The sequence below is a fragment of the Chenopodium quinoa genome, unplaced genomic scaffold (genome assembly GCF_001683475.1).
Source record: "Chenopodium quinoa cultivar QQ74 unplaced genomic scaffold, ASM168347v1, whole genome shotgun sequence".
In the NCBI taxonomy this organism is placed as follows: Eukaryota; Viridiplantae; Streptophyta; class Magnoliopsida; order Caryophyllales; family Amaranthaceae; genus Chenopodium; species Chenopodium quinoa.
The window spans coordinates 934749-953720 of NW_018744878.1; the positions used below are offsets into that span (position 1 = coordinate 934749).

Genomic DNA, 18972 nt, shown 5'->3' on the forward strand with positions numbered 1-18972 from the left:
TTTAAAAAAGTGAATTACTTGCCCAATTTTTTTTTTAAAAGGAAATTTACGTGTACATTTTAATTTTGTTTAAAAAATGAATTACTTGTCCAATTTATTTTTTTTTAAAAAAAAAGGAAAATTACGTGTACCTTTTAAACATGTAGGGATTTGGGGAAAAAAAAAGTGCTAATGTGGGATGTTTCCCCAAATACTTCGACAATCAATCAATTATATACAGCTCACTATAATCATAAACACTCGTCCTATAATTTTTTTTAGCTAAATGTGACCTCAAAATAGTATCTTAAAGGTTTAAATAACCCTCAAAACCTAACTAGTCCATTTTTTCAACATGCAAACCAAGGCATGCAAATCAAGATGTTTATGGTAATTAATTGTCAATGTGAACTTCAAATTGAATCTTTAGAATCAACACGAACCCCTAACAATAATTGATAAATTTTATGAACATAAAAATTGAAAAAAAAAATAAGGGTTTTTGTACTTAGTACCCCTGAGGTATTCACTTTTCTAAACTGTGTCCACCCATTTTTAAAATTCCACACTGTAACCCCAAGGTACCTTTAGTGTCTACGATGTAACCCCCAACTAATCCTAAAGTTAACAACGTTAACTTTTGTTAAAAAATAAATAAATAAATAAAACCTCCCTCCTGCAAAACCACCCACGCACCACCAACTCTTCCCTCCTCCAAACCCACCCACCCAGCGAACCACCCACCGGACTTCACCCAAGCCACCGCACCCACCTTATGAAACGCACCCACCCTGCGAACCGCACCCAGCACAACGCACCGCCGAAACAACAACAGCAATTCGTCGCCGATTCAACCACCAAAAAGTTGATGCATGAACCCTAAAGGACGAAAAACTCCAATCCTTTACCCTTTCACCCTGAAGCACACAAATTGAGACATTTATAGTTTTTTTTTTTTTTTTTTGCCCAATTTTACCTCAATTTGGATCTTTTAGAGTTTTAGGATCAAACTAAGCTATTTTCTCAGTGCATAAATTGAGATAGAGTTTCGAACACACAAATCGAGACATTTCTAAATCTTTTTCCAACTTTGGCCTCAAATTGGATGTTTAAGGGCTAAAATGACTCAAAATCTTAAACAAGTCATTCTAATAATGCAAATCGAGATAATTTCAAGAAACGCAAATTGAGACATTAATTATAATGGAAGTTAAGATTAATTGGTTAGATAATGGTTAACGGACATATTACGCAACTAATCATCTAACAAGAGCGAGGTCATGCTAGCATGTCTTGTTTTGTATAGATTTTTTATTGATTGGTAATTGAGAAGAAAAAATTGAGGAAAAGTAGCTTTAAATTTTAATTAAAATGAAATGCTAACCATTAAAAACACTATTTATTTTTAATCACTTTAAGCTAAAGAAGCTCAACTTATACTAATATTTTTTTAAAAAAAAAAAGTTAGACAAACACAAACCATGTTGGTCAAACAAACTCGGACTAGTAAATAAACTTATACTAATACAGGACCCCCAATGATCAAGCCATGGTCAAACAAGCTCGAACCCGTATGTTTCAATTACAATTTTATTCTTGGGGTACCTTCCACCACTCCACCTGTTCCTTTCAAGACCGGGAGGCTGGACCGGAGCTCATCAATTCCTATGTGACAGTTCCTGCACAACTTGTGCAAAGTAATTGTCATTCTGAACAGCCTGAACCCACCTTGCATTAATTTGAACTCTCTCAAGACTCTGCTTCAAGGTTCTTGCAATCGTAGGCTTCATTCGACTTGAGAAAAATTCCTCGACTTCCTTTGCCTTTTCAAGTGTGGAGAACTGTGGAATTCCAAAGTGAATACTCGTCAGCAAATAACCAAAGCAAAAATATAGCAAATGCTCTGAGTGTGCAATTCCAAATCATATAAAAGAGAAAGAAAGAGACATACTGGTGACACAATTGCACTGATAAAGCGGGTGATCAGATAACCAGAGCCCCATGTTTTTGAAATGTAATCCCAGTTATCCTGTAAGCAGCATTGGTGAAAAAAAAATGAGCTAAACATTTGGTAAAAATAATACATATACCAACACTTTGTAACCAAAATCAGAATTTCCTTTCTTTTTTTTTTTTTAAAGCAACGACAATTGTGGATTGCATTATGCATGCATGACCGTTGTCTAAACTAAACGAAGCCGTTCATACATAGTCACCACTCATAAACATAATCAAAGCGAGCTATCAAATATTTCACAAATACACTGATTAGGAATAAGATTTCCAGTACTGTAGTATAGGAATAACCTGAAGCCATTTCCAAGCAGTTTCACGCCCTTCCTTGCTGACTGAGAGTCCGAAAATAGCATCTTGACTTCGAACCTTCACAATTTATGTTAAAACAATCAAGATCAAGATATTGCATCATTTGGAATCAGACATCAAAAGTTTAGGTTTAGTTTACCTCAGGAGACAACAAAAAGTTGAGAACTTCAAGAACAATACTTGGGTCTGGACATGAAGCCAGTGAACCTATGTTTCCCCCATGCCAAAAAAAAAAGAAAAAAGAGAAGTCAATGAGTGAACTAGGTAGCCTCAAAATTATGCAACGAGGTGATATTATTACCTATTATACGTCCCTTCTCCTGGCTCAGATCAGTCTCTTTGTATACTTTTAAAAGAGCTTCATAACCTGACTTATTTGATGCATTGACTTTCTGCATCACAGCAGTATATGTAGCCTACACAATTCACAAAACACACAACCATTATGAGATCTTGAGCTTTAAATAGTAAGGCCAGGATTGGCAAAGGACATATATGTGACAAACATGTTCTAATTTGGCCCTAAAGATCTGATTCACCAAATACCTAATATATAGCAGATGAGACACAGAGAGCTAAGTGTTCATAATACAAGGACCGGCCATAAATGCAGATGTAAGGTAGAGCTAGGAAGTCCTTTAATAAATAATGTGATTTGATATAGATATGTCAGTTGTATAACGGTGTGTCAAGAAAGAAAAACACTACTCCCTCCAATCCTATTTGTCAATCTATTTCCCAATCAGGAAGGTTAAAAAATTCTTCTAATTTGGAAATTTTCCATATATGGTTATACTATTCCATCAATTTTCCTTAATTTCTTTGGTGAATGTACAAAAATATACCACCCTTCTCCTTTCCATACAATCTCTTAAACAATTTTCCACTAAATTGAATTTCCCCATGCATCATTCCAACATTTCCAATTTTTAATCATCATTCTCTCCTTCCAATGCATCATTCCAGAATACTTTTGAAAAGTCACAGATTATTATAGAATTAGAATCCCTATTGTTTTATTAGTATCACATTGAGATTCACTTTCCCTAATATACTCTTCGATTACAAATGGAAGGAACAAATAGGATTGGCACAGTGCTCATTTGCTTACTGGTTTTTCTTTACTTTATGGCAACTATTGGGTCGCTTATACAAACTACTGAATGATATAGGGCTTAATGACCTCTAATGGACTTAGAGTGTGTTTTATTCAGCCGATTTTCACATACTTGGACTATCCTAACTGTAAATTGAGCATGGGTAGCCCTTATTTCCTCTTGTAGTTTCACTTATAATTTTATTCCAATGCTTTATCTTTGGTAGCACAGTTGTCAGATCAGGGTAAAAGGTAGATATAGGTTTCCATGGGCTTCACTTCTTTTCACCAATGTAACCCTAAGTTTGCCACAGTTTTTGGTCTTGTGCATTCTCCCTCCCGTCCAGAATTTGCTTTTTTACCCAAAAATATATACTCAGATGAAGTGATGAAAAAGTAAACAATCATAAAGCATCTTTTTATAAAACCATGTAAATGTGTTATTTCAAGCATTGGACGAGAGAGAGAGAGAGAGAGAATTATGGATACATACAAAGAAGTCAATTTTATGAGATAAAATACCTTTCTTGCATCAGGTGGTAGAAGCGGTGAATCCCTGTCAGCACAGAATGCATCAAAGCGCCTAATGGCTTCATTCAGGGTACTTTCATGCCCAAGCTCAGCAAGCACAGTTAGTAGCTCCCCTCTCAACATAGCATCCAAGTGGCTCTCACCTGACTTGGGCTCCCAGCCAAGTTTCCTACAAATATTTATTTATTTTCTTAATATAGAATAATCAAGAAGAAAATAAGCAAAGCCACAATGGCAAAGGCAGAGTCAAAATCAAACTGCCATTAGTTCCCAAGCATTGGCAAGTTGACTAACAGTAACAACTAACAAGCATGGCACAAGACATATAAACAGAAAAAGATAAAGTTACAAACTAACAACTTCATATCTCAACGCATAATACCCCACAGGCCCACACATGCCGAAAAAAAATCTTAGCAACATAGTAAATATTTTTACATTTAAAATAAAATTTAAAAAAAAAAAAAAAAAAAACTTCACCATGGTTGCTCCACGCGACCACGCCTCCACCTATAGGCTATGCTCAAAAAGCAGCATATTTGTGACAGAGCATCAGGGCTCAGGCGGACAAATATTTCTCACTCTAAAAGCTACATATTTGGTGATAAACCTCAAGGGCTCAGTGCGCACAAAAAATCTCACTCTAATATTCTAAATGCTACATATTGAAATCAAACTTCAAGTCTGAAGTTATTGTCCATAAATCCTAGAGATATCAAACACAAGAAGGAACTTTAGCATCTCTGAGTAAATCATCCCAGTGTTTGTTGCTACAAGGTAGCCTAATTAACTAATGCTCAAAGAAATATTTTTTCCCCTCTTTACTACTAGATAATACCAATGTCTACTACTCTTCTACAATTTCGTCATCCATTTAACATAGTTGTTTATTTTAGTTAATCTCTCTGTTTTATTTTCCTTTTTCTTAGCTAACATAGATCCTTAAAGTATTATATTCCAAAAGCATTGAAATGACTAAAGATTCTAAATAGGACAATCAATTAAAAACGGAGGGAGTGTAAAGTTTTCCAAATAATTACACTGGTAAGTCAAAACTCTACTTGCTTATGCATCATTTAAATCCTCCGATTCCAACATTTATAATTCTTTACCTCCTAGATCTCTCACATATCAGAAAAGAGGCAAGACTATCTCTAAGAACTTCTCGTGGAATCAATTTTAGGGAAGAATGAGCCAGAAGAGCAATTTAAGGTCACCAGCTAGGATTGTTTACATCCTTAATCCTAAGACAAATATATTATAACCTATAGAAAAACGAATGGATAGCACAAAACAGATACAGCTTGATTAAATAGCTCCAACCAAATGCATGAGATTGTCATAAATGTAACAGTTGTTACCTGCATAAATAAATATACTCATTTTGATCTCATATAAAAGACACTAACCTTGCTGGATACTCAAAAAGGTTGATGAAGAACTTTCTGAGGTTATCAACTAATTCAGGTGTAGCATCAGCAACTATTCTCATAACTTTGTAGCTTATCTAAGGAAACAGAAATACAAAATAAGGGTTTTGCACAATTGAGTTGCTTCAATCACAAATGACTGTGAACTTACATTTATTAAATTGGAAAGAACAGTATATTCAGTTTCCTCTCTGAATGATGCAATCAAAGTCAACAAAGTTATCAGAGATTGCTGACCACTCATACACAGGGCAAACAAGTCATCCAAAACACCTGTTGGCAAGAATTTAAATGTCAAACATTGCAAAATTACTTCATTACTAGAAATGGCAAAATCAGGCCAGAATTATAACAATATCATACCAAATCTATCTGTTGCAGACAATTGGCCACTCTCTATAGCATGTCGAAGCTTAGCTCCAAGTTCTTCATCATATTTCACTCTATAAAACCCTGTTTGGTCTACATTAAGCTTAACCCAACCACCGTCTTTGATAACGAGACTTCCAGACTTCCCTTTCAGGAGATAACTATAACGGTTATCGTAAGATCCACAACATAAAGTGATTGGGACAATCCATTGGCTGTCACTAGGAGAACCGCTCAACAAAAAGTGTGACTGTCATCAATTGCACAATGTTAGCTCTAAAATCAATGCAAGAACAAACTACCTAATACAAAACCTACATACTTCCTCCCATTTTATTTATAAGTGCAACATGTAGAGGTTGTACAGAGAGAGAGATAGAGAGAGACAAAAAAAGTGGTCCAATGCAATTAAAAGAGAGATAAGAAGAGAGTCAAGAGACTGTAGCAAAAAGTAGAAATGTTAACACTTATTATACAACTATTTAAAAAGAGGAAACGTTGCACTTTACAAAAAGAGGAGGAAGTATGAGGCAAACAAAGTAAATTCCAAGTGTAACACTAAAGAATTATTTAATCGCAAGCATTGCACCTGTTCTACATCCAGCTTTTGGTTTTTGACCCCCACAGAAACAACAGGATATCCTTTCTGTTGTGTCCATGAATTCATTAGTTCCTTTACCGGGTCGCCTGATACCTCCTCAAGAACAGCCCATAAGTCTTCAGTCTTTGCATTTGAGCAAGCATACTTCTTTATGTAGCATGCAAGAGCTCTCTGGTAGAAGCAATTAAGATAAACTTAAGCCAAACCATCCAACATTGAGCAACAATGAAAGTTGAAGACATATAGTAGTATAAAGGGCATATCATAATGTCTAACCAAGCAGCCATGTAAAAGAGACCAAAGAATACTTTTGATAGAACAAAACCACATTAGAAGGTCATGCAATAGCGAGGCAAAGTATAACAATCAAATCAGGTCTCTAGCAATCATAATCACAATAATAGAATGTCAGAACTACCTAACTAATACGAAATTACTCCATAGAGCATGTGAAGACAAATGATTCTTCATTTCTTCTATGCCAATTAATGCAACCCTATACTATTTTGGGGACCCTTGAGACAGTTGATGAATAAAGTAGAAATTAAAACGGTTACAAAGACAACAAAGAAGTAGAATTCAGATTCTAGAAGCATGATGGTCTGAGGCAAAACAACATAAACAACAGAAAACAAGAATTCAAAACAACATAAACATGAAGCTGATAACAACATGCAGTTCCAAAAACAACAGAAAACAAAATAGCAAATTCAGAAATTATGTGGACACAACAGGACTGAACCTGAAATGTATCTGCACCAATATAACTTTGCAGCATCCTGATGACAGACGCGCCTTTCCTGTAACTGATGGCATCAAATATTTCATCGATTTCACTAGCATGATTAATCTCCACCTGGAAGTAAGACACAGTTTAGCATTATATGTTGAATTTCCAGACACTGTTACACCTAGAAAAGCAAACAATAAGCAAAACAAAACCTCAATAGGATGTGATTCAGAAAGACCGTCCAGCCTAAGCCCATCAGTAGTCTGGTCAAGAAATTGAGTCCAAATATTCCATTCTGGAAATATAGCATCAGCTGCTAAGTAGGACACCTGAAGACAGCCAATAATAGTTCAATATAATTAATACTAAAAAAACAATTTGTATTGCAGTATAAATAGAAAATTGCTTTGATTAGTTACAAATTTAGAATACCCATGTTGCAAATCCCTCGTTCAGCCATAAATGAGTCCACCATTCCATAGTCACGAGATTTCCAAACCATTGATGAGCCAATTCATGAGCAACTACAATAGCAACCTTAAAAGAAAAGAACTCTATCACTGAATATACAAGGGAAGTAATGCAATGAACAAGATCAAGTTATAGTGAATCAGTGATCATCCAGCTAAACAAATAAGTTACCCTTTGCTTATTAGCAGCGGCAGAGTGTTTCTCATCATACAACAATGCATTCTCACGGTATGTGACCAAACCATAGTTCTCCATGGCACCGGCGGCAAAATCAGGAATAGCAATCATATCCAATTTGGGTAGGGCGTACGGCACATCAAAATATCTTTAAAAATGTTAAAAGGTAAATTAACACTAAAACAGAAGAAACATGGGAATATACATAGCTTGGAACCATCAAAGAAAAGAGAGAGTAGGGGCAAGTTACTTTTTATATAATTCAAGTGTCTTAACAGCGACCTCCAGAGCAAACTTCCCTTGGTCTGACTTGCCAACTTGACAATAACATCTAACTTTTATACCTTCACAATATGAAAGAAACATGGTCATATATAAAGGTCCATTGAAATGTAATTCATCAAAATCACTAGCAACAAAATGTCAGGTGTAGTATACCATCAGATGTGTGACTTTCAACAAAATCAAACGAACCCACAACTACAGCAACCAAGTATGTCGACATAATTGGTGACTCCTCAAAGTAAACTGTCTTAAGATCTCCTTCTTTCTTTTCTTCAATGACAGGCATATTAGAGAGTGCAACAAGATCTGATGGAACATCCAAGGTAATCTTGAATGTAGCCTAAACAGATGAGAGATGGATAAAGTCAGATGACAAGCCAAAGGCCACGGACACAAGTGAAAGCAAGTTACAACATGTCAAAATTGTTAAGACTTAACATGTCTGACAACTTGGTGTTCACCTACCCAATTATATCACTCTCAGTAGCAAATAACCAAAAAAAAAGTTCACAACAACATCAACAAACAATTAAACGCATTATTCAAATTGAAGGCAGTCATGGCAAAATCTAACTCCAAGTGTCAAAACAAGCTACTTTAAGGAAACTTTTTCTGATTAACCAAAGTGTCAAATAACACTAAGAATATCACAAACAATGCTTCTAATCACAACGAAAACCTAGAATAACACGTAAACATAGCAAACAGATTCAGATGGTGGTAAAACAAATCTAAGCAACCCTAATTACATCAGCACCCTAATGAAACAGAAAGAAAAAACCTTGGCAGCTGGTTCATCCCAGCACGGAAAACATCGCCGTGCATCAGCCGGTTCAAATTGAGTAACTGCCATGTTCTTCTTCTCCCCATTGATCTCGAACACACTGAGCAATTGAACATAACAACATACATAAATAAACTAAATCAAAGAATCAAAATTTAGCAGCCCAAAACAAAAACTAACAGTTCATAAGAAGCTAATGCAGTTCAATGGGTACATTGCATGCCTAATTCAAAGTTCATAATAAAGGCCAACTAATCAAACACTTTCCTTGATTAACTATTTTATGATTTTTTTTTTTTTTCTTTTTGCTCTCAAAATTAAACAATCAGTAATGCAATAACAAATAATAACCCATTAAAACCATTTTTAATAAAAAAAAAAAAAAAAAAAAAAAAAAAAAAAAAACCACCTTCGATAAAAGCCCTTCATTTGATCGTTTAGGGTTCCTTGAAAAGAAATATTCAAAGCCCCAATTCCAAGAGGAAGCTCTTCCGCAAATTCAACAACCAATAACTCATCTTCTTCAATCAATCCAACCCCAGAAGATCGAAATTCCTAAATTCAAAAAAAATCAAATCTTTATTAGCCCAAAAACTGAAAAATCAAATCTTTCAAAAAAAAAACAAAATTAAAATGAAGTGGGATTAGATTATAACCTGAGAAGATGACTTATGATTAAAGGAAACAGAGGAAGAATCAACATTGAGATCAGCAGCATTGAGAACGAGGAGTTTAGTGGGTGAAACGACATCAACATCGATTAAAACGACACCGTCGAATTTGCAGGATTGAAGGTTGGGTTTAAGGCGGATATCGTAGCGTTTTGGGGAAGCAAATTTGGGAAGACGAGGTTTGCCTTTGAAGTCTGAGTAGGATGAAGATGCCATTGTTGTTGTTTCTTGTTTTTTTCACTTTTCTCTCTCTTTCTCTTCTTCAAGTCATTAACTAAGTAGTAGAACAGAAGGATTCTACGAGGTTACTTTATTTATACACTTTTAGTGAGTACAAATATTTCGTACTGTACAATTTGTTTTGTGGAAAAAGAAAAAGAATATATTCCCTTAAAGAGTTAAAGGCTCTATATTCTTCACCTTATTCGAGTATTGTAATACGTAAAATTATTTAATAAAATTTAAGTTTATCAAAATAATTTTAATTCAATAAAAATATGTAACTTCAAAAAATTAATATAAGTATAAATATAAAATCAATAAAAATGATTTTTTTAAAAAAAAAAATCAATTAAAAAAACATTTTTATTTTAACAAAGTAAATTTAATTTTATATATAGTTTCTGTTTCAAAAAAAATTAAGAGTAGAGAACAAAGCCTAATTTTTGTTAATTAGTTATAAAAACTAATCAACAAGTATATTTTTACTGCAAATTTGGATCATGGTATTCTCTGTTCTCCCTATTCTAATAAGTTGATTTTGGTATTAAAAAAATAAATAAAATAATAATGATGATTTAAATTCAACAAATATAATTTGATTTCAATAAAAATAATTTAAGTTAAACAAAAAAAAAGAGCCTAGAGTCATCAGACCCTTAACACTTGTGCTCTCAATTAGCACGTTATAATTAATCAAAAGACAACAGATTAATTATATGTTTTCTCTTTGTAAAAAAAATTATATGTTTTCTCTACAAAAAAAAATGTTGAGTTTTGTAAAGAAGCTCCGGTTTCTCAATTACTCAATTAGAGAAACGATGAATGATAGTGGAAATTACGGTGAATAATACTCCCTCCGTTTTTAATTATTTGTTTCATTTCTCCATGCACGGAGTTTTAACACAATTTGTAAAAAAATAAAATAAAATATAGAGGTACGGAGTTTTAAGACAAATTTGTGAAAATAATAAAATATAGATGTATTGGGGTTAGTGGAAATGTGGAATGTAAATTGGAGGGAAGATAATCTAAAAGTAATAAAATTAGGTCACTTGTTGAGAAAAATGAATTAAATACTATAAAAACTTTCCAAAAAAGGAAAATATAGCAAGTATTTAAAAATAGTCGCAAAAGGAAAGTGGAGCAAGTATTTAAAAACGAGAGAGCAGCAAACTTATCAATATCTTATTCTTCTTTTGCTGTTAACTCACTTTCTTCCTCTGTACCCTTCCGTGAGTTCCGTCTTCTTCATCATCAATGGCGGATGAAACCCAACACCACAATAAACACTATACCTAACAAGCCAACACCCCCAACACCACCATCTCATTTAACAAAAACCCTAAAAAATACTCCCTCCGTCCCCGAAAGAAAGACTCATTTGGGTTGATTTCGCGGGTATTAAGAAACTTAATTTGCAAGTACAAATGTATGGGAAAACACATGTCAACAATAATTTGCAATTAACACCTAGAAAGATGGCACAAAGATCTGAAAAAATATAAGGGTAAATAGGGAGAATGAGCTACATGACATAAATATTTGTGGATATATTTCTAATTCTGTAATTTTAATAGATGTTGGGAAAACAAATGGGTCAATTTTTTGGGACTAAATAAAATTAGCCTAAATGGATCGTTCTTTCAGGGATGGAGGGAGTACATAAATTAAGAGCATGTTCCGATTTACTAAACTGAACTTATTGGGGTTGAACTGAATTGAATAAAGTTGAAATGAAACGTTTATGAGAGAAGGAATTTAGGAACTGAATAGAGCTAAAATGAATTGTTTATGAAAGAAGGAAATTAGGAACTTAACTGAATTAAGCTAAACTGAACAGACCCTAAAGGCATAGTTTATCCTAATGGTAGGAGTTTATGAGCTTAACCTCCTCAATTGATTTCCTTGACTTTATTTATTGAAGAATTCTCATGCTCCATTATTGAGTAGAGAAAATGGTGGGAAAGTAGGTTAACAATGTCTATCGATCTTCTATTTTCCTGAAATAACACAAATAACTCGACTTGTTTAGGAAAATGAAGATAAGATGGAAATTTTAAATTAGCGGTTATTAAATACCTTTTTTTTTTTAACTGTATGTAATAAGTGAAAACGTTTTTTCGGAGTACGAATGCCAATACAAAACTTTGATTGATTGATAAGTATTAAAATCATAAATTAGTTGAGAAATAATAAAGGTATGTGATAGGTTGATTTGGTATTTGAATTTTTGTAATTGTAACTTTTAATACACAACTTAAACAAAAGTAGACAAAAAATCTTTTTTTATTTTTTTTATTTTTTTTTGCTGTAAAATAGGTCATAAATTATTTTAAGTAAATAATTCTGGTTTATAGTTGACAGATTTTTTTAGAAATATTTGTGAAATGTTTTTATTTTTAATACAATAATTATTATTAATAATTATTATTAATATGATATATATATAAAAAAAATACAAAGTATTAATTTTGTAAATGATTTGTTTCTTTATTAATTAACAGATTTACTTAATTAAAAAAAATAACTAAGGATATATCAGGAGATGACACGTTTCATTGCTGGTATGTTTTTTAGTTACATACTAGTTTTGGTCCCGTGCAATGCACGGATTTATAAAGTATGATTAATAATAATAATAGTAAATTGAAATAGAATTAATCAAAAAGAAAATTAAATGACTTATGTAACATTTTTTTTGTCATTTAAATTTATTAATGTCTATCCATTAAATTCTTATGTGTTACAAATATATAATTAAAATTTATTAAAATAATTTTTATTTTTTAATATAACCGGAATTATCAATATTATGCCAAGTGTCCCATACAATAATTACTTTAGTATATTGTAAGTATAAGTATAGAGTAGTTTCTCGGGTTTTTCAATTAATGCATGCATGGGTTGGATTATTTTTATGCATAACATGAAAAATAAAATTTGTATAATAATTTACTTAGTGGTCAATAACTGGAATTATCGATACGAAACAAACCTTTTTTTTTTTAATTAATTCGATTAAATTGAAAACAGGATCATCTATTGTAATATATAAAGTGAAAAGGCATCTTGGGTGATAAATTTGTATTTTCCCAAAATGCCCTTCTCAATTTACTACTTTACTTTTTTTAAAAGAAATTCACATTTTTTTTTTTAAAAAAAAAATCTTATCTGCTCACACTGTGTTTTTTTTTTCTTTTGAACAAAACATTTCATAGCATATTTTCACTTGGTTTTATCTTAAAAAAAAATAAAAATTAAAAGTCATTTGGTTTTTTTTTTCTAAAAAAAAAAAAAAAAAAAAAAAAAAAAAAAACAAAAACTTAGTCAGCCACGATTCCACGTAGTCCACATTCATCATATCAAAAATTTTACAATTTTTTCTTTGTAGCATAACTGTACTCCAATTCCATCTTAAAAAAACAGGTAAAATATTCATAGTCCACATACACAAAAGTAACTCTATATTTTCAATCCTTTTATACTTAAAACTGAACCTATATTTTTGAGGTTTAGGTACAAGATGTCTACACCATATGCTCCTTTTATATATTTTACATCCATATTATTCTCGAAAGCGGAATGTGAAAGCCCGCATTATCAGATCGTTTGACATTCAAAATACGAGACACGGTCGAAAAATATGGAAACTAATTTTAATTGATGTTACTATAACCATTATTGGTTAATAAATTTGACTTTTCCTAAAATGCCCTTCTCAATTTCCAAATTTCTAATTCACATTTTTTAAAAATTAAATTATTCACAATTTTTTTTATAACACTTTATTTGTTCTTTTTTTTCCTCCTTAAAATAAAATAAAATGTTTTTAAAAAAAAAAAATCATAACTGCTATAATTAAATATTAAATATTTTCCTAAATAACTACCCTTATTCCGGTAAAAAAAACCACCCTTAAAACTAATTACTCATGCCAAAGAGAAAAAAAATAACCACCAATAAAAACTATATATCAATGTACAAGCACTGTTTTTTTTTTGTTAAAATTAAATTGTTTTTTTAAATTAAAAAATAATAATAACTACTCTCTTTAATCATACATATATCTTAGGAACAAATATAAACTGGTTCATAATAAAAAGGAACATGGATGATCTTTTAGCCATATTTAATTTTTAATTTTTATTATAAAAAAAGTTATTAATTTCTTTTTATATAGGCACTATTATTTACAGAAATAAAATTAATAAATTTTTATATTGTACGCGCGTAGCGTGTACCTCTTTACTTGTATAAGTTAAAATAATTTGATTTTTCTATCTTATCTTTTATATCAAATTATTATTTATTTTTTATGAAAAAAATGACAACAAAAAGAAATGTTTTTGGAGTGAAATTTTTTAATATGATGTTGACACGTGTAATCAGAATTATTTTGGGATTACTTTAGTATATCAGTATAGATAGATTAGTACGTACCTCGGGCGATGCCCCGAGTTCCCTCCATAATATATTTCCATAGGTTTTAAAAATCCTATATTAATTGACTACTTATATTTTACTAATGTTTTGTGGCTTTAAATGTTTATAAGTGGAGGAATAATTTAATTTTACGATTTTTTATTGTTATTTTAACAATTTTAGTACTCATATAATTTATTCAAAACCCATAGTTCGAAAGTAAGTCTTCAGCTTCTAGAATATTAGGATTTTTTTTTGAAACACGATTGCTTATTTGGAATTTTAACGGTGATGCCCGATTTGTTTATAGAATTTTAAAATAAAATTTTATCTATGTGCCAAATTTTAAAACATATCATTGATATAAATATTATTATGTGAGAGGTGTATCCCTTTTGATTAAGGATATTCTGACGTAGGATATCATTAATTTTTGTAAGAGCGCGATACATATTATATATAGAACTATACAGTTTTAAATTTTATTGAAAATAAAACTCTAAACAAAATTTTTATCTTATGAAATCTATTTAAATTTATCCCACACTTTTATCATACGTGTCATACTAATAAATGATTGTTACTACGTAGTAAAAAAATTAAAATGCCAAGTATCTCTGTTCGTTGTCGGTTTAAAAGTTTAGCTTAACTAGTTTTGTGCCCCGTGCGATGCCCGGGTTGTTTATGGAATCATATAACTAATATATAAAGCTAAACTTTTAGCCAGACGACGAGATAGCGACACTTGGCGTTCCAATTTTTCGCCAAGTGTCGCGCCACGTAAGATAGAGTTATATAAAATTCAATTTGTAGGATAAAAAAGTTAATTTTAGAATTCTATTTTCAATCAAATTTGGATAAAATTTTAGGATAAAATTTTTAATTTAGAATTTTATTTTCGATAAAATACCAATATTTCATATGTACAAATTAAATTATAATTTTATTAATCATAGTATTTTTTTGGAGCGAAGGAACTAACTCAAAATGCACCACATCCATTATTTATAATATATTATATTCAATTAAAACAATATACTTTACAATCTAATTTGGATAAAATTTTAGGATAAAATTTTTAATTTAGAATTTTATTTTCGATAAAATACCAATATTTCATATGTATAAATTAAATTATAATTTTATTAATCATAGTATTTTTTTGGAGCGAAGGAACTAACTCAAAATGCACCACATCCATTATTTATAATATATTATATTCAATTAAAACAATATACTTTACAATCTAATATAATTTTATTACTGTGTATAGACCTGTCAATCGGGTCGGGTCACGAGTCATTTCGGACAGGGTCATTATTTCAGGTTACGGGTCAAGAAATGTTTTTCACCAATGTTATTATTATTAGTCATTACATACTATATAGTTTAAATCATCACAAAAACACATCAATTCCTAACTAATTTTGTATCAATGATATGTTTTAAAATTTGACATATAGATTAAAAATTTATCTTATTCAATAAACAACCCGGGCATCGCACGGGCACAAAATTAGTTTTAAGATAAAATTATATTATAATTCAATTTAATTGATTGAAAATAGAATTCTAAATTAACTTTTTTTTTTCTAAAAAGTTTATCTATATTTATCCAACGTGGTACGACACTTGGCGAAAAGTTAAAATACTATACGATGTTGTCTTGTGACCTAATTATAAGTTTATTATTTGGTATTTTATTGACTAAAATTCTATCTAATTTGATTGAAAAAAGAATTTTTAACTACCTTTTTTATTTTATGAATCTATTTAAATCTATTCAAGGTGGCGCGACACTTGACGAAAAGTTAGAATGCCAAGTGTCACCATTTCGTGACCTTGCTAAAAGTTTAGCTTTATATATTAGTTATATGATATGATATTAGTTATATGATACATTTGTAACACCCCAATAATTCTCCCTTTTCCAAACCACTTACTTTAAATAAAAATAGAGGAGAACCATTGGCATGTTACCGCCACGTGTTAAAACGTTAAGGCTTTATCAAAGATTGCAGCGGAAATCCAACTTTAATATTAAAATAATATAATTCAGAAAACCAATAAGTCAAAGCTTACAAATTGGAACCATAAAGGCCCTTATTAAAACCAAACCAATATTCCAAAATCCCAAAACATAATTAAAATAGTAAAACATAAATAAGTTCAACACAAAGAATGAATACTCTCAATCACACCAATCCCTTGACAATGCGTATGTCAAATCCCCGAACTTCACATCATCAAGTTAACCTGTGCAATACTGCTCCCCAATAATACAAGTGTAATAATTGGATCATCACAGGGTCATTGAAAGGCGAAGGCCATGACCAAAAGAAAATACACAAAAGCACGCAATTAGCAAAGCCGAGTACATACAAGCTACAACGTACCAAGCCTAGCATGCTCAACTAATTAAAGTAAATAAATATACAACACAAATTCATTAATCAAGACTCCACACTTAAACAATTCAATCGACTCAACATACTTGCTAATCAATTCCAAACACTTGACTCTTTATATTTAATTTAATTAATTTAGTTGGAGTAAGCAATAGACGAGGTTGTCCAATCCACCAAATCATTTTGGTCCAAAATGACCATTTAAAATAAAAGTTTAGCGCGATGCAAGAATGGGCGTGAGTCCATTCTCACAAAGTTAGTCTAGGATAATCAACATTACTAGCTCAATTAAATAATGTAGTTCAAAACTACATAACACATTGTACTCTGAAAATAACCTTTATCAACTCAACCTCGAATAATAATAATCCTTTACTCAACTCATAACCAAGAGTGTGCCATGCTCTTTGTTCTATACCTAGTCTTGGACATGGGTAATTCGAATAAAACCAACAAGTATAAAAACTTGAATACTCCCAATAACTAGAAAACACCCTGAACCAGACCACATACGGGTCAATTCCCACCGTAGGGGACCATAGAAAAATAAATAATAAAGATTGTACCTCATTCTTAACTCATGATCATTATCTCATTACCAACATGTCAAGGACTAAGGTCTATAACGCCGAGCCTCAAACCCATAACAAAATAATAATCTCAAACCTTTTGATCTCATACACCGATCAAATAATTATTCATAAACAATAAATAGTATCTCAATAATGGCACATGTTCCCAATTAACATGACAATTCGATTCATAATATCTCAACTCTTAAAACACATACTAATAACCCAAATATAATCATATCTCAACCCAAAAATAATACGCGCACTAATAACAACCCTAAAATCTTGATAAAACAATACTCCCTATAACAACAACATTAAAACCCTAGAAATAATTATATTGTACAATCAATTATATACAACAAAAGTAATATGATATTCAAATCAAATCAAATCATACAATATCATAATAATTAATCATAGATACAAGGAGTACCATTAATAAATCATATCACACATAATAATAATAATAATACGAAATATAATACATCTCTAAAATTTAGTGTGATTACATATAATAAATAATAATTAAACATGAAGTTTGTGTGATTACACATAATAAATAATACAATCAAATTAATCAAACAATTTTCATCCAAGTGTTCTCTAATCATGAAACTAAGTTCTTTTCTTTGGTACCTAAACATGATACTACTTACAACGAAGTAGACATGTACGTACCTCGTATAAACAATCCTTTGTGCCACTTTTAATCACTTAAAAGTCTCCTAAGAAATAATCACTTCCTAGAAAACAACCAACAACAATAAATTAATACTTAACCAAATTTCCAGCAATATAATTTAGATTAAAACTCCTTAAAAATTCATTTAAAACATGTTTTTATGGTTAATTATGCATTAGAAATACAATAGGAACAAAAGCCCCAATTTAATTAGTCATAAGAACCCTAAAATCCCAATTTAAATAAATTGAAACCCTAGGTTTTTAAACTTATAAAATCTGAAAATTATAACAATAATTATAATCTGAAATTATTAGTTTAAAACATAAAAATATGATTTTGATACTAAAAATATAAACTTTATACTATAAAATCAAAACCCAAAACTAATCATAAACATTAAGCATAAAAAAAACTTCGTTAAAAATCAAAAACTGCCCGAAAATCATATTTAGAGGCTGAATTTGGCCACGAGAGGGTGGTGAATACTACCAAAGGTAGTGAGGCTTTCTTAAAACATTGTTTCCACATGGAAAACACTACTTTTTTGGTCAAAATCGGATGAGTTCAGAACCTGATCGGGATTAAAACGGGATTAATATTAACGAACCAATATCTAAACATTAAAACACGAATTTACGTGTTCAAAATAATCTGGAATTAAGTTAAACTAATTAGTAGTATAATCACCAAAATTTCAAAACATCATTACTATAAAAGCCCTAAATCGATTGTTCATAAAAACCCTAAAATCATGATTTTCAATGATTAAAAACCCTAGGTTATTAAATTTACAAAATCTGAAAATTATAACATTTATAAAATCTGAAATTATAAAGTTTAATCATCAAAATACAATTTGATACTAATTAAATTAATTTCAAACAATAAAATCAAAACTCATAATCAATAATTATAATTACACAAATTAATAAAATAAAGGAGAAAGAAAATAAGACTAACCTTTTGTGTGGGGAAATTTTTGGGGATGTATGGGGTATTTATAGGAGAGAGGGTAGTAGGGTAAGTAGGGATATTGGGCCTCATTAAATTAATGGGTCAATTAAGAAAGTAAACTGGGTTTGGTTTGTTTGTTGGACATAAATTATAGAAGGAAGGTTCATAAAAAGTTCTTTGTAATAAAATCGTTTATCAACCCCAAAAATAATTTGAAACTTTTGAAATTAAATTCCGGAAAAATACAAGTAAATATT

General features: G+C 30.8%; 1 protein-coding gene across 1 annotated transcript; it reads right to left on the bottom strand.

The window, feature by feature from the left end:
• Positions 1 to 1339: 1339 nt before the first annotated feature.
• Positions 1340 to 9739, bottom strand: LOC110705402 (aminopeptidase M1-like). The gene is made up of 19 exons (XM_021883253.1): positions 9435 to 9739; positions 9188 to 9333; positions 8776 to 8878; positions 8148 to 8334; positions 7960 to 8053; positions 7704 to 7857; positions 7494 to 7598; positions 7274 to 7390; positions 7074 to 7187; positions 6320 to 6502; positions 5725 to 5980; positions 5513 to 5634; positions 5341 to 5438; positions 3923 to 4100; positions 2606 to 2720; positions 2444 to 2511; positions 2287 to 2361; positions 1931 to 2008; positions 1340 to 1820 (listed from the first exon to the last, which is right to left on the bottom strand). The coding sequence occupies exons 1-19, from the start codon at positions 9663 to 9665 to the stop codon at positions 1638 to 1640; spliced, it is 2607 nt and encodes an 868-aa protein (XP_021738945.1). The 5' UTR covers positions 9666 to 9739; the 3' UTR covers positions 1340 to 1637.
• Between the last annotated feature and the right edge of the window lie 9233 nt (positions 9740 to 18972).